Source organism: Micrasema longulum, unplaced genomic scaffold, assembly GCF_059751315.1.
Source record: "Micrasema longulum isolate JH-2025_06_02 unplaced genomic scaffold, ASM5975131v1 h1tg000607l, whole genome shotgun sequence".
Lineage (NCBI taxonomy): Eukaryota > Metazoa > Arthropoda > Insecta > Trichoptera > Brachycentridae > Micrasema > Micrasema longulum.
In genome coordinates, this window is record NW_028277803.1 from 657,344 (window position 1) to 673,130 (window position 15,787).

At 33.3% G+C, this 15,787-nt stretch overlaps 1 protein-coding gene across 5 annotated transcripts in view; it reads left to right on the forward strand.

Annotated features, from left to right (window-relative positions):
- The window catches only part of cert (ceramide transfer protein), a 139,743-nt gene that overhangs the window by 57,978 nt on the left and 65,978 nt on the right, over positions 1-15,787 (forward strand). The window contains exon 2 of one of the 5 annotated variants that reach the window (XM_088228747.1): positions 4,803-5,075. The exons of the other annotated variants lie outside the window; for them this stretch is intronic. Within the exon in view, the coding sequence (XP_088084873.1) occupies positions 5,007-5,075 (69 nt within the window). The 5' untranslated portion in view covers positions 4,803-5,006. The remainder of the gene's footprint in view (positions 1-4,802; positions 5,076-15,787) is intronic. 5 annotated transcript variants of the gene reach the window in all.

Genomic DNA, 15,787 nt, shown 5'->3' on the forward strand with positions numbered 1-15,787 from the left:
CAGGGGTCCAAATATATAAAAAAAAAAATAAAAAAAAAATATATCCAGCCGGATCGTGAAATCCGGTAAGGCCGGATACCGGATAGTAACTCAGAAATAACTAAGTAATACAGAAAACTTAATTTTACTTTGTAGATAAAATTGAAGATAAATGTTAACTTCCCATTGTAATCGAGGCCCTGGTATAAAATTACCCCTAGCAATAGTGGTAGAATAAGGATGGGAAAACCATCCTTATTATAGCGATAGAATTAAGTGGCGTAACTTAAATCCAGGTTTATTAGTAAGGCCCTGTGAATCAATAAGACTGTATCCCGTGTAGTATTGAATTAAAATTACCCCTAGCAATAGTGGTAGAATAAGGATGGGAAAACCATCCTTATTATAGCGATAGAATTAAGTGGCGTAACTTAAATCCAGGTTTATTAGTAAGGCCCTGTGAATCAATAAGACTGTATCCCGTGTAGTATTGAATTAAAATTACCCCTAGCAATAGTGGTAGAATAAGGATGGGAAAACCATCCTTATTATAGCGATAGAATTAAGTGGCGTAACTTAAATCCAGGTTTATTAGTAAGGCCCTGTGAATCAATAAGACTGTATCCCGTGTAGTATTGAATTAAAATTACCCCTAGCAATAGTGGTAGAATAAGGATGGGAAAACCATCCTTATTATAGCGATAGAATTAAGTGGCGTAACTTAAATCCAGGTTTATTAGTAAGGCCCTGTGAATCAATAAGACTGTATCCCGTGTAGTATTGAATTAAAATTACCCCTAGCAATAGTGGTAGAATAAGGATGGGAAAACCATCCTTATTATAGCGATAGAATTAAGTGGCGTAACTTAAATCCAGGTTTATTAGTAAGGCCCTGTGAATCAATAAGACTGTATCCCGTGTAGTATTGAATTAAAATTACCCCTAGCAATAGTGGTAGAATAAGGATGGGAAAACCATCCTTATTATAGCGATAGAATTAAGTGGCGTAACTTAAATCCAGGTTTATTAGTAAGGCCCTGTGAATCAATAAGACTGTATCCCGTGTAGTATTGAATTAAAATTACCCCTAGCAATAGTGGTAGAATAAGGATGGGAAAACCATCCTTATTATAGCGATAGAATTAAGTGGCGTAACTTAAATCCAGGTTTATTAGTAAGGCCCTGTGAATCAATAAGACTGTATCCCGTGTAGTATTGAATTAAAATTACCCCTAGCAATAGTGGTAGAATAAGGATGGGAAAACCATCCTTATTATAGCGATAGAATTAAGTGGCGTAACTTAAATCCAGGTTTATTAGTAAGGCCCTGTGAATCAATAAGACTGTATCCCGTGTAGTATTGAATTAAAATTACCCCTAGCAATAGTGGTAGAATAAGGATGGGAAAACCATCCTTATTATAGCGATAGAATTAAGTGGCGTAACTTAAATCCAGGTTTATTAGTAAGGCCCTGTGAATCAATAAGACTGTATCCCGTGTAGTATTGAATTAAAATTACCCCTAGCAATAGTGGTAGAATAAGGATGGGAAAACCATCCTTATTATAGCGATAGAATTAAGTGGCGTAACTTAAATCCAGGTTTATTAGTAAGGCCCTGTGAATCAATAAGACTGTATCCCGTGTAGTATTGAATTAAAATTACCCCTAGCAATAGTGGTAGAATAAGGATGGGAAAACCATCCTTATTATAGCGATAGAATTAAGTGGCGTAACTTAAATCCAGGTTTATTAGTAAGGCCCTGTGAATCAATAAGACTGTATCCCGATCCCGTGTAGTATTGAATTAAAATTAAGTGTCATAAAATATTCATTACATATTTTCAAACCTCGAACTGTATTATGATTTATGATCCTGCGTGTTTTGCACAATTTAGATGCATTTATTTTGTAAATAAAGGTTTTAGTTGTTATGCTCTGCATGATATTGTGATAATGCTTTGTAGTACAAAGTAGAAACAGTGTTTGTAGATGTACACAATATAGTGATGGGAGAATCGGGTAAGCTAATAAATTAGTTCGATTATTTCAAATAAACATACCTACCTAATTGTTTATTCATTCAAGAGTGGTTTTTAAGTTTTTATCGTTTAATTCAAGTATTTGCATAAAATTGTTTTCAGTTAGCTTTTTCCGCCGTTACCAAACACAATGACAAAATAATTTAATTTCTTAAAATTGCAAACAGTATTAAATATTATTTAAATCACTTCATTGAAAAAAACCTTTGGAAATTGTCGTCGAATGTGAAACTGCAATTATTTTAAAAAAAATATATAAATGTACACTTTTACTTTGAAATACATTTTAAAATTGTTATAAAATTTGAAACTTTAGTAGATTTTAATAAGTTTAAAGAGCTCCTCTTATTTTCAATTATTAGATGAATGATCACGTTTACATTAAAAACATACTCATTGTCGTCCCGTTTTATTTATTATTTTTCGTTCAACGTTACTTTAAAATTTTATAAAAAGTACATTGTAGGTCCTTAGAAACTAACATAAAACATGGCTTGTGAACGTATTTCGATTTCTAAAACCTGTTATTCGCAAGTTTGTCTTTCTCGAAGTATCACATAGGTTAGGTAATCGTGTTGATTTAATTGCACAATTAGAACGAAAATAACGTGTTCTTTACCTAAAATGTTTTGTTATTAACCAAAAACGTTTCGTCCTTTTTAATTTAATCAAAACATTCTTTCCGAGTTGATTCGACGCATTGTACAACACGTGACAAACTAGATTTCGTGTCCATTCTATGACTGAAACAATCAAATCGGAAATAAAGTAGGAAATTCATTGTTTAAATTGCTCATTTACTTGGAGGTAACACGAATTATTTATGCATTTAAATCGCATAAATTAAATGATAAGTAACAACACATTATCTGTACCGCCACTATGGCTGGAAACTCTGCCACGGTTTGTACAGTCAGCCGCTGAAGTGTAGCTACAAACGGACTAGGATAAAAATAAAAGCTTCCAACGACGGGTAAACTTTACATAAAAAATAAACCAAAAACGCTCATGATCAATAATTCGTTTAAGAAATAAAAACTACATTATTTTCAAGCGAAAAAATTCGGAAAATATTTGTGTATCTCATTTTTTTTATATTTCACCAGAATACGAGATATGGTTGAAATAATAAATGTAACGAGTTAATTTTTTTTTAATACATAAATAATTGTTTTAGAATATCCCCTTTTCTTATCATCGTCATCATCATCAACATTTCACGTTCGCTTCCTAGTTGGAGCATATGGTGTCCACAAAGAGCCTCCAGGCAGCTCTGTCGGCTGCCAGCTCCTATGCGTCCTCCAAGGTCAGGTTCGCGTCCCGTAGTTCTGACATAAACTGGCGACGAACAGTCAGCAGATGCCTTGTAAAGTAGGCAAGCGTGGTTAAGGCTCTCGGGAGGCATCCGCAGTATACGGCCCAGCTGACCGTATCGCCTCCGCTTGATGACAGTAAGTCGTCACCGGAGTTTGCTGCATATATGCCTACAGTAAATATTTTATTTTACAAATGTACCGTTGATTATTAATATTTTCACAAAAGAATACACATTAAAATATTTTTATTGTTACAAATCTCAAACTAAGTGAAGAAAAACATATTTAAAAAAATATTTTTTTACTCAGAAAACAAATCAAACATGAGTTTTTTTTTATTGCTTTATCATCGTTTCCTTATTCGGACATAGCACATAATTTTACTTTTTTTTTTTTTTGCACCACAACAGGCCAGGAGGCCTAATTACAGTGGTGAATTACATCACAAAGCACCCAGACTTGAGAAAAATCACATTTTAATTTTTGTGTTCTCACCGGGAATCGAACCCGGAACCTTCCGTGCGTGAATCAAGCGTCTTGACCACTACACCACGGAGGCCGCCGCGATAATGGTACATTGGGCACTGCATTGGTAGTCTAATCGCGGCGTATCTTGATAATTTGATACACGAAGGCAAGGCAAGAAGTCTTACACTTCATATCCAGTCCAAAAATGTGGAACACTTCACGCATTTGCGCGTCATCCTCTCTTCGGCAGTACATAATATAATTTTTATTTGTATACTTATATGTTCCATTAATTGTGTGACGGTAAATCCACATTATTTTTGCCTTTTTTATTTGTTTATTTTTCCATACATATTTACGTAGAATTTTAATTACAAAAATACACTTTAAAAAAATACATCTTAAAATTAAGCTATAACATACATTGGAAAAAATGCCCACAAAGACTTCAGCGTCTGAGCGTGGGCCATTCCTTTTTAATTATGAATAAGTTTATAGCATATAAATATGGTATGACATGACCATGAAAAGAAAAGAAAAACAAAATTAACATATGTTGATATTGCGAAAACAGGATTTATTTGCAGTATGCATTTTATTTTTAATTATTTTTTAAAAATAGAACAGGCTCTTGTCTTATTTTGTAAATAGCGAACGCAAGAAAAAATCCATTGCACATACAAACATAAATGTATGTATGTATATTGTTTATTGGTTTAATTCTGTTATATCTCTTAAATATGCATTTAAATTGTTAATATAAAATTAAAATAATAAATAATCTATATTAAAAACAAATCTTATCGTTTGTTTTTTTTTATATTTATTTATCAACAAATTAAGTTATTTATCAATAATATAACCTAATTTCTAAGTTTTCCTATATTATTATACCGTCTACCATTATTAATATATAATATGATTTAGTGGTTTTTCTCGAAGTTTATTAAAATATAATATAACACAGATTTTTTTTTTGCGTTCTATTATTTTCGCAGCTGACTGTTCCGGCACCTTTGTAATTAGTGTTTTTTTTAATGTGTTTCATTGTCATTAGATTTTTCAAGTGTATAGTTACATCTGTGTGTTTTCATCGGTATATAATTACCACTCTGTAAATACTGTCTGTAAAAAAGTGTTCTAACAAAATAAGAACAAATGTAAAATACGTTTGACCTCGCGCAATTCAGTTATAAGTGGAAATGATCGGAAACCTACTCATGCTGCGCTCTGGTACAAAGGGTCGAAGAAAATCAAAAAACTTTAAAAAGGTAACAGTTTTTTACTAACCTTTTTAATACTTATATTAATAGCTTATTTTATAACATATTACATACGTTTTTGTTATACAGCATGTATGGTAAACCCTGTCACATCCGAAACCACGATAATCGGTGTGAGCACGAAGACATATTGTCTGATTTCAAAAAATAAATGGTCGCTTACTAATGCAGGAATGAAAGCAGCAGTGCGGAGGGGGTAGCTAGCTCTGCGCTCTGCAGAAGTAAGGAACCGTTTGGTTTTCTTTAATGATTAAAAAAAATAATTAAACGCTTCTATACGGTTTTTTTTAATTTGCCAATAATGATACCTTGCTCATACCGATCATCGTGGTTTCGGATGTGACAGAGTTTACCATACACGCTGTAGTTATGAAAGTTTTACGGTGATGGAAATCCACTAGTCATATTACTTCGCATTAGAAAATAACACATTGTACCTATGTTTCCCACGTGTATGTACGAGTGTGTATGTATATTCCAAGGGCGGATCGTCCATATAAGCGATTATGCGCAGCTTACCTATCGATATGACCTTCGATAACAATGTTTTATAGTATAATAATTATATTTATGGGAGAATAAATGAAATAATGATAATGTATTAATAATTACCGTTTATATATTTCTCTAAAAATAAATATGATTATTGATACTGCGGGCCAATGGAGTGGCTGCATCCATAAATAATATTTTTATAATATAGAATGTACCTATTGTATAAAAATTTTCTTTTGCCAACTATGTATTTGTATTATATATTTGATTAAATAAAATATAAATAAATAAAAATGATAAAGCGCCCCTAGCGCCAGCCCGTTCTCAGTGAACTAGTAAACTAGCCGATTATTCAAGCTCATTTTTCCATACAAAAATTTACGTCTTATTTTACATCTCAACTCGGGTATTCTTGTACCAAACGAGCTTGCAGATTATTTATAACTTTTTATTATTCTCTATTGGGAAAATAGTATTTTGAACATGAATACCTAAGGACTATTTTCCTTTGATATGCTACAGTTGATATGACATAAGACATGCGGCGCTTGACGTGGCACTTTTTAGCATTATGAATTTCTGAAACGATCGACAGTGTTGAATGTTAACACAGTGATAATGAAAATAATATATTATGTAGGTACTAAATGTCGCTGTGGTTTTAATATACTTTGGTACCAGTGTTGTATTAAAATAGTGTAGAATATACATAAATCTACATTAATCGTGAAGTTAATAATAATTGTTGTTAGAGGTTGATAAATCCGCATTTGCCTACCGTGCCTGACGTCTCGGGTTCGATTCCCGGCTGGGTTGATATAAAGTAATTCTTTAAAATTGTGGTTTTCACTGTAATATTTCCAAGTCCTTGGACTGAATCTAAAGTGTAACATTAATCATCATATCTTCACGTAACAATTGGTAAAGATGCACTGCGACCGGATTACCGAATACAGTGTCCTATGTGCCACTGGGTTCGGATAGAGAAATGATTTATGATGCAAACGTACGACTACCGAGTAAAGAGTACATAATATTAACTGTTTTAGACGGTGAATAAATTTGTTATATTTTCTGTTACATTCTTACGTTTAGACGCCATTTTTCATACTATAAAAGAAGCAATAATTTTAATCAATTGCCTGCCTACGTACGTACTTTGAACAATGCCCAGTGTCCATATTACGAGTTACATAAGTTTTATTTTATAGAAGTACAAACATGAAAACAAATTATTATAAAGGTGATTTTTTAAGTGTTATTGTTACTGTCATAATGTATCATAAGTACCTAATGATACATCATGACAATAATTTATCAAAATCATTTTTTTTGAGAATACAATAATAAATTATCTATTTAAAAAGAAGCCAAACGGGTCTGATATAGGTAATCATATTGACCTAGGTGTATATTTTTTTAAAGTTTTGAATTCAAGGTATGAAACTTCTAGCCCGATATTATCAATGTCTGTCGATATAATTTGATTTAATTTTCTTTACAAGGAAATGAATATACTTATAATTATTTGCATTTTTGATATTATCACCGCCAAAATTTCATTAAAAAATTCTCAGAAAAATTTAAAATTTCTTTTTAAAAAAATATGTACAATACATATATTGTAAAAATAAATATCGTTATTCACAAAAGCTTGTTTGGTTTTAATCCTTAAAAAGTGAAAGTTTGGCCGATTACGAGTTTATTGCTCATACAGTTATTATTAACGACTCGTTATAATATGCATGTCGCGTAGCGTGCGCGTTGGTAAAGTTATCCAGAAGTTTTAATGTAGAGCAACACAGAAAAATTATTTTGAGTATTATGTAAAAAGGCTTCGGAAAAATTAAGTAATTGTGTTTCGGTATAAGGTTGTTTAGTCAGTCTATCATTAATGTTAGTAAATATCAGTACTAACCCACTTACCGACTTTTTATGTCTAACGGTTTCGAGACGAACCCGTCTCTTCGTCAGGACACTCACTACATCAACATGCAAATACTAAAATACACTTCCACCTTTACCGTAATAAAAATAAATTAAATAGAAATAAGACAAATTTAAATTTAAAGAATAAGAAAATAAAAAAGTTGTATAAAAAGAATGTAAAAGGCACAAAATATAATATTGAACATACATTTATTAATCATAATATACTTTTTTTTATATTTAAACAAAGGCATCTATATGGTTAATTGGTGGACTTATTCCCACTGGCAATTTCTCATAGCCTTATTTATATTTGGTTAATAAATGGTTCATTTCTTTATTTAGGGATTTTAATCAAACTTGTTTGTATCGACTTTTTTATATTTGTAAAAAGCGTTTCTGAAACGCGCCTTCGTGTACCTATAAAAGAACTCACCACAACACTATGTACCTGTGTAACAAAGATAAGAATGAATTATTAAGCATTGGACTACGTATGTCTCTTTAACCCGTCAATGCCCAATTTTTCTAATTCTAATTAAAAACATATTTTTATGTATCTTTTTTAATGCAAAACTTGGAAAAATAATGAAAAAAAAGTTGATTTTTTTCAGTTTCAATTTAATATTTTAGTTTATGTGGACAATATGCTACATCGGACGTTAAAATGTTAAAAAATACAAGAATTTAAGGAAAACAAGAAATAACGATTCTTTTGAACACCCTTTTGTATAATAATGAAAGTTGCGGAACAATTATAACTTAAAATGTTTTTTAAAACAAAGAAATAACCCTTGAACTTTAGCTAAATTATACTTTTGATAGAATACGTGCAACTGACTTTTTGTTTAAATTTTATCGAAATTTTTTATCCTGTTGGTGACTTTTTAAAATAAATTATAATGGCTAGTATACAATAATGTATACAATAAAATAAACTAGTCGCCGAGTGATAAGCATGTTTGAAATCACTTTTATATACCGATTATCGGTATGTTGCAGATCGTCTACATTGGTCATTGTAGGGTTAAACAACAAGAGTTATTTCGTCATTATGTTCATGACACGTTTCCATCTAAATATTTCCACACGGCATACTGACTCGACAAAGGAGCGGGCATCCTTGCCACGCTTCCGAACTTAGGCACGGCCTAGGAATGGACGATACCATCTAATAAGGACACTCGACACACGGCCCGCATGCCAACCGATACTGTGAAATTTCCGTCCACGTCCTGAATAGTAATTGCTAAACCTTAAGATGGAAAAATATTTAGGTACCTACCTTGATCCGTCTTGTCTTCATTATTATTATTATGGATAACTTATATAGCGCCATTTTCGTAATAAAATACCTCAAGGGCGCTTTACATAGTGATTCTATTGTTAAATTAATTTAATTGAAGCTTTTAAATTTGTAATTTAATTAAAACAATTTATTTTGTTGTCACATGCTACGGATTTATTCAAATGATTTAGAGAACAAGTGGGTTTTAAGTTTTTTTCCGAAACATCACTTCACTTTCACAGCCTCGCACCTCTGCTGGGAGAGCATTCCATGCCATAGGGCGTGCGACCGCAAATGCGCGTTCACTAAATTTAGTGCGCTGTTTGCGTAGAGGTATAATAACTTTTCCTCTCGCCGTAGACGTAGCTGATCTAAGCGTGAGACGCCTGTCAGCTAGTTCATCTGGAATGCATAGTTCCCTTAGATACTCCGGAGCAGAGTTGTGCAGTGACTTATACATAAGCAGAGTTTGTATTCGACCCTCTGTGAAAAACGTAGCCAGTGTAGTTCCCGAATTAGTGGAGTGATATGACTGAACTTAGAGATTCCGAAAATAAGTCTCGCTGCGGCATTCAATACAGATTGTAGGCGAGTCATTTTGTTCATTGGTAGACCTGCATAGATACCATTACAATAATCGACTCTAGACACTACAAACGCATTTATTAATTGGCGGGCGGCATCAACCGGCAAATTTTTGCGTATGCATTTAATTTGTCCCAGCTGGTAGAAGCATGAACTTATCGTTCTACTTATTTGAGCGTCAAGAGAAAGGTCAGAATTGAGTAAAACTCCCAGTAGTTTAACGGTGGGTAAAGCGGTACTCCCTACATTGGGTAGAGCCGTATCCTGGATCAAATTCTGTCGTCTGGCTGAAGCCACCCACAGTTGTTCAGTTTTCGATGGGTTTAATGTTAGTCTGTTTTCAGCCATCCAGTTTCCCATTTTCTTGATGCATCCATCAATTAAATTGACAAGCACACTTCTCTCGCCTGGTTTGCAATAAAAATAAATCTGCGTATCATCTGCATAGCAGTGAGACCACAATCCACATTCTTTGATAATGTTCTATCTTTAGTGTAAAGGAGATAGAGGAGTGGTCCGAGTACTGACCCTTGAGGCACTCCTGTAGACACCCGAAAGTTGGTTGAGCTTTTACCCTGGAACACAACTGCATATTCTCTTTCATTAAGATATGAATTGAACCACATATGTGCCTGATCACGGATACCATAAGTTTTCTCCAGACGTTCAAGGAAAATATTATGTTCTACAGTATCGAATGCAGCACTCATGTCCAGAAGAGCCATCAACACCAGATTACCAGAGTCTACCGCCGTTATAATGTCAGATAGTACTCTTATCGTTCCCGTCTCCGTGGAACGAAAACGTCGGTATGCCGATTGCCTTACCGAAAATAAAGAATTCTGCTCGATATAGTTAACGAGCCTATGAGAAACTATTTTTTCTAGTATTTTTGATACGATGGGAAGATTTGAAATAGGGCGAAAACTGGAAAACGAAAGCGAAAACTTCAATCGATGAGTTTCCAGAAAATCTAAGAAGCTGGACACTTGGATCAGTTATTGCGGGAATATATAATAATTCAGTTTTTTCTCTTTTAATTATTAAATTGTATCTCAAACCTGTTAAACAAGTTGCTATAAAAAACTAAATAAACATAATAGAGCACCACCAAATAATTAATATTATTGCTAATTGTTTTTTTTTTAGTATAGCGATTAAACAAGTCACTTGAAAATCAAAGGTCAAAGATTAAAAAATGTATTTTTAATTTTTAAAATACAGGTATTTACACCTTTTGTTTTGTGTCCTTTTGATTAATTAAGTTTTTGCAGCTCTTGTATTTTTTTAACGGCTCTAAATTCATATTTCCCGTGTCCGGACGGAATGAAGATGCACATGTCAGGAGGTGTCTTAAAAAATGGTAATATCCGCTATTTTAAAATTTGAGTAAGTATTTTAGGTTCTGATGTTTCTATATTAAAGCAGAACAGCTAAGGATTTAACCAAATATTAAGTTTAGCAATTCATAAAAATTACATTTATATGCAAATAGAAGTGATATTTATACATTTGAAGCAAAGCGATATTCGAAAATATTCTGAAAACTAATAAAACACATTTTTCGACTCGATAATTTGTTAAGATTACCTCCTGATTATATAAAATACGAGTAGATCCACCCCCACAACCCCCTAGACGTAGTTTTGGTTTCGAAGTTTGATGACGTCCTTTTTTGAGCAGAGAAAACATATTGTTAATATAGGGTTAATAGAAGTTCAATAATTCAATTTATTTCAACAGAGAGGGAAAACATTTTTAAGAAGGGAATATGAAAGTCTAGGCGTTCACAGGGCTTATGACCTGTCAACTGAACTTCAACAATGTTTGAGTATGTCCAAATGTTTGCAGACTGGTTGGATTTCCTCCCTAGGTAGTTATTCATATTTAAATTTATTTCAACAGAGAGGGAAAACATTTTTAAGAAGAGAATATGGAAGTCTAGGCATTTACAGGGCTTATGACCTATCATTGGCTGATTTGAGTGGCCACTTTACATACCGTGTAACATTCACCATTCCGCCTATGTTAAAACATCCACTTTTCCTTAACTCTTCCATCTGTTGACTTTTTTAAAGTAAAAGAGCTGAAACCTTTATCATGTGGGTGAGATTCATCCGGCTGAACTATTTCACCTACTAGGCAACGCCTGAAAACGATACATATTTTTTTTATACTTATTATACCAGTTTTATCAACAATGTTTTAAGTATGTCCAAATGTTTGTAGACAGGCTGGATTTCCTCCCTAGATAATTATTTAGATCTAAATTTGCTTAAGGTTTGTAGATAATTATTTTTCCAACAAAATAAACAATAAAAATTAAATGAAATAATAAAATTGTTAAAAAATTACTTAACTTGATTAAACCTTTATTTAACAGGTCCAAATGTGTTCTACCACCACATTTTTTTTATTTCGAGTGTCTGACCGTTTTGTCTATATAGTGCATTTCCTCCATAAATTGAAATTGTTCAATTTTTACACTTCTTGGACCTGTTGGTTTAAGTAAACCGTATACATGCCATTCTTATAGCGCGCCACCTTTATTTTTATAGGCCGGTGTCGGGTCGCTTTACCTTTCGTTTTATGATAAACAGTCTCGATTCAGTACCGTTTCCATTGTCCGTTTCCAGCGGCCATCGGCCTTGTCGTATTTCGGACCCATTATAGGATACAAATGGGTCATTCCGACGTTTTTAGGTCAGGCCGCTTTTATAGCATCCCAAACAGTGAAACGATACCCTGATTGATGGAATGGTGTCAGCGCGGGGACAGATTCATTTGAATTACATTCTACATTAAATTTTGTGAATTATCAAACTGCGCTGATTGCATATGCAACAAATTAAGCGTATCCGTAAGCCATTGGATATTTTATAAAGTGTAATTTTTGTGGAAATAGCCTCAAGGACGCTGCACAAGAAGTATCCCGACAATAGTACACAAATTATCTACATCGTGGTCTGCACATTTAGCGAAATTTTATCGTTTTCCTGACTGGCGACGCGCTTACGAACAGACTGAAAGACATGCAATAATTTCCCCTTTATAACTCGTCCTGCAGTCAGTTATTATTATTTAATTTTTTTTAAATAAATATTTGCGTTCTTACCCAAATATTTAATTTTGAGGGCCATTTTCAACGAGTTGTAAATAACTCACTATAAGAAAAATGGAATCAAGCTGGGGTAAAGTGGGATTCGAACCACGGAACTTTGGTTCGTTAGTCCGAGACACTAGCCACAGGACCACAACCCGATTGAACGTTTCCAAACGTCTTTACAGGGTTGTTTCATGCGTGTGGCTACGTAAGCAAACTGCAAAGTTCGATCGATGTGATATTCCGTATCAATCCGAGCTCCGCGGTAGTGTCGCGGACTTGCGGATCAGAGGTCCGATATTCTTACTTACTTAATTCTCAATTCCCATAACAGTTATTACGAGAGTTGAAAATGGCTCTAAAATAAAATTATTTGGGCAAGTCGTGAGAACAGAAATATCGTCGTCCATCTTTCAAAAAAGCGTGTCTCGAATTTGTTAATTTTTGAGACGACTTGTTAGAATTTGTTTAACAAATTTTCGCCTTTAAAAATAATCTTACTGTATTTTGCTGGGTTTTAAAAAAAATATTTTAAGACAGTATGATGCCATTTATTCCATAAATTCTACATTTTTTAAATTTATTTTATTTATTTATTCGACGGACTTATGCAGTCCATTCTAACGATGGTAAATACAATTTATTATAATAGATACAGGCACTGATAAAATCAAATACAACTAAATAAAATTAAAATATTCATAACTCAATTTCGACAAAAAACGAGATACGCCTTTTTGAAAGATGGACGACGATATATCATGCGTAAATGGAAGTAAACGAAACTTGAAATTGAACCGCAGTCCTTTTTTTTAAATTAAAAAAAATGACAAAAACTTATAAGTAAAGTTGTTAAGATGTCCTAATATATAAATTCAATTTTGGACGATTCCAAATATTATGTAAATTTTTATTACTTTTTGTTTTTTTTTGTAAAATACATTTCTGACTGTATATTTATATATGGAAACCATGTAAAAGTCTAAGGGGCGTTTAAATAAATAAACATATAGATATGTTTTTGGGAAGGAAAATGTCAGCACAATTATTTACCACTTCTGTGTGTTATACTTGTCCCGCGATTTTCTACCTTAATCACGCATTTGATTTTCAGTCAAATAAGTAATTTTACAGAAATTAAAAAAAAAAATTGAATATTACGCATTTTAAAACAAAAAAAGTGACAAAAAACTTTTTTTTTGTCTCGGAAAGAAAAATATGTGATTCTTATGTAAATAGTAATTTTTCTCCTGAATTCGAATATGATATCGGTTTTTCCATATCACACAAAGTTTCCAAGGTACTGTCATTTATATTTTTAAACATTTTAATACTTCCTCCATTCTTAACTGCATGATATTCGAACATTCTGACTTGACTAGAAACTGTGAGTAACATTTTTGAATGCTTGCCAAGCTGCATTCTCGAGTGGATTCAATAGTTCCTCAAACTTTTCATCGTGCATTAGTTAATGTATTTGTGTGGACCCACAAATATTCTCCTCTTAATTTTCATCACTTATTTTAGGAAACTTCTTTTTGGGGTACTTGAAACTGGGAGTATTGTCCATGGCTTTGACGAAATTCTGCGGGTGATGGAGAAATTCCGAATACATATTTGAAAACAGGATAAAAAACTGCCGAAAGTGCATCTATAGTAGTTGTGAGAGAAAAATTATGCTGACCAGTTTATAGGCGGCCTCTGTGGTGTAGTGGTCAAGACGCTTGACTCACGCACGGAAGGTTCCGGGTTCGATTCCCGGTGAGAACACAAAAATTAAAATGTGATTTTTCTCAAGCCTGGGTGCTCTGTGATGTAACTCACCACTGTAATTAGGCCTCCTGGCCTGTTGAGGTGCAAAAAAATAATAATCAGCAAATATGATATAATCTATAAACAATCCTTTGAGACTCGAAAATCATATCCAGTATTTGGGTAAAACTCTAACATACTCAAAATATTGTAAAATATAATATTTCAATGTGTTTTCTGAATTAAATTTCCGATTTATTCCGGTCGCGACCTCTAATAGAATTGAGTAAATGCACGAGTTGCTTGTCAAATCCGACACGGGGAGTGTCTTTCCTATTTCGGAGCTAGAAATAAAGGCTGTCCATTTTACAAATGATATTTAGTCTTTTCTGGGCGCGGCCGAGGCGGCCATTGGGCATCAGCGATCAGAGGGCACGCGATACACATAATGAACTGACAAAAGACTTCTAGGAACGCCGAATTTTGTATTTTTAATAGCACGCTTTTGCAGATAGGCTTCTGTTATGTAATTGCAATTAGAACACGAAATACAAGGGTGTAAACGAAGGTAACTATCACGAAATGTAGCCGAAACTAACCTACTGATGTTCTTTGACTTTTTTATGTCGTGTGTTTTTATGCATTTTTCTGTGGCCTTATTCTGTAACTAATTCTTTCTTATCGCGTGAGAGTGAACGAGAGCGAAATACGATTTTGATTGCGTTAGAGTGAGAAGGATATACGACGAACGAACGAACTTACGAATCGAAATTGTGACAGAATAAGCCTTCTGTATCCTTATTGTAATATGTTAATATAAACAGCTCCCCAGGGAGTTGAATCCAGTCCTTGTCTCCAAAAATTTGGACAAACTCAAAATATTGTTGATAAATTACCTGGTCCATGAAGAAGTATAAAAATTGAAAAAATAACATTTTCAGGCGTTGCCTAGTATATAGGTGTAATAATTCAATTAGATGAATCTCACCTGCATAAATAAAGGTTTCAGCTCTTTAACTTCACAAACATCAACAGATGAAAGAATTGAAGGAATATAGATGTTCAAATATAGGCAGAATGGTGAATGTTACACAGTGTGTAAAGTGGCCACTTAAACCAACCATTGACAGGTCATAAGCCCTGTAGATGCCTAGACTTCTATATTACCTTTTCCTAAATGTTCTTCATCTCTGTTGTAAAATGTTAATTATATATTTATTGCAAATTGAAACCCGATAACATTGTCATACACACACTCGCACTCTTCGCGTTCGCAGTTTTTGATCCATATAAAACAGGTTTAACTCAGCAATGACGTCATGTTAAAGGAGAAATATTGTGATATGTAAACAAAATGCACATTTAAATATTGTAATGTTTTGTGTTACGACACCATACTTAGAGAGCATGCCAATGTATCACTTTTCGCGTAGAGATACCTAGTGACTTGACCTGCGAAATTCCATACAGTATACCTATTGAATGGTTTATTCATTCTTTACGTAATGTTTCAGAAAAAAACATATAACCTAAATTTATATTAGCTGG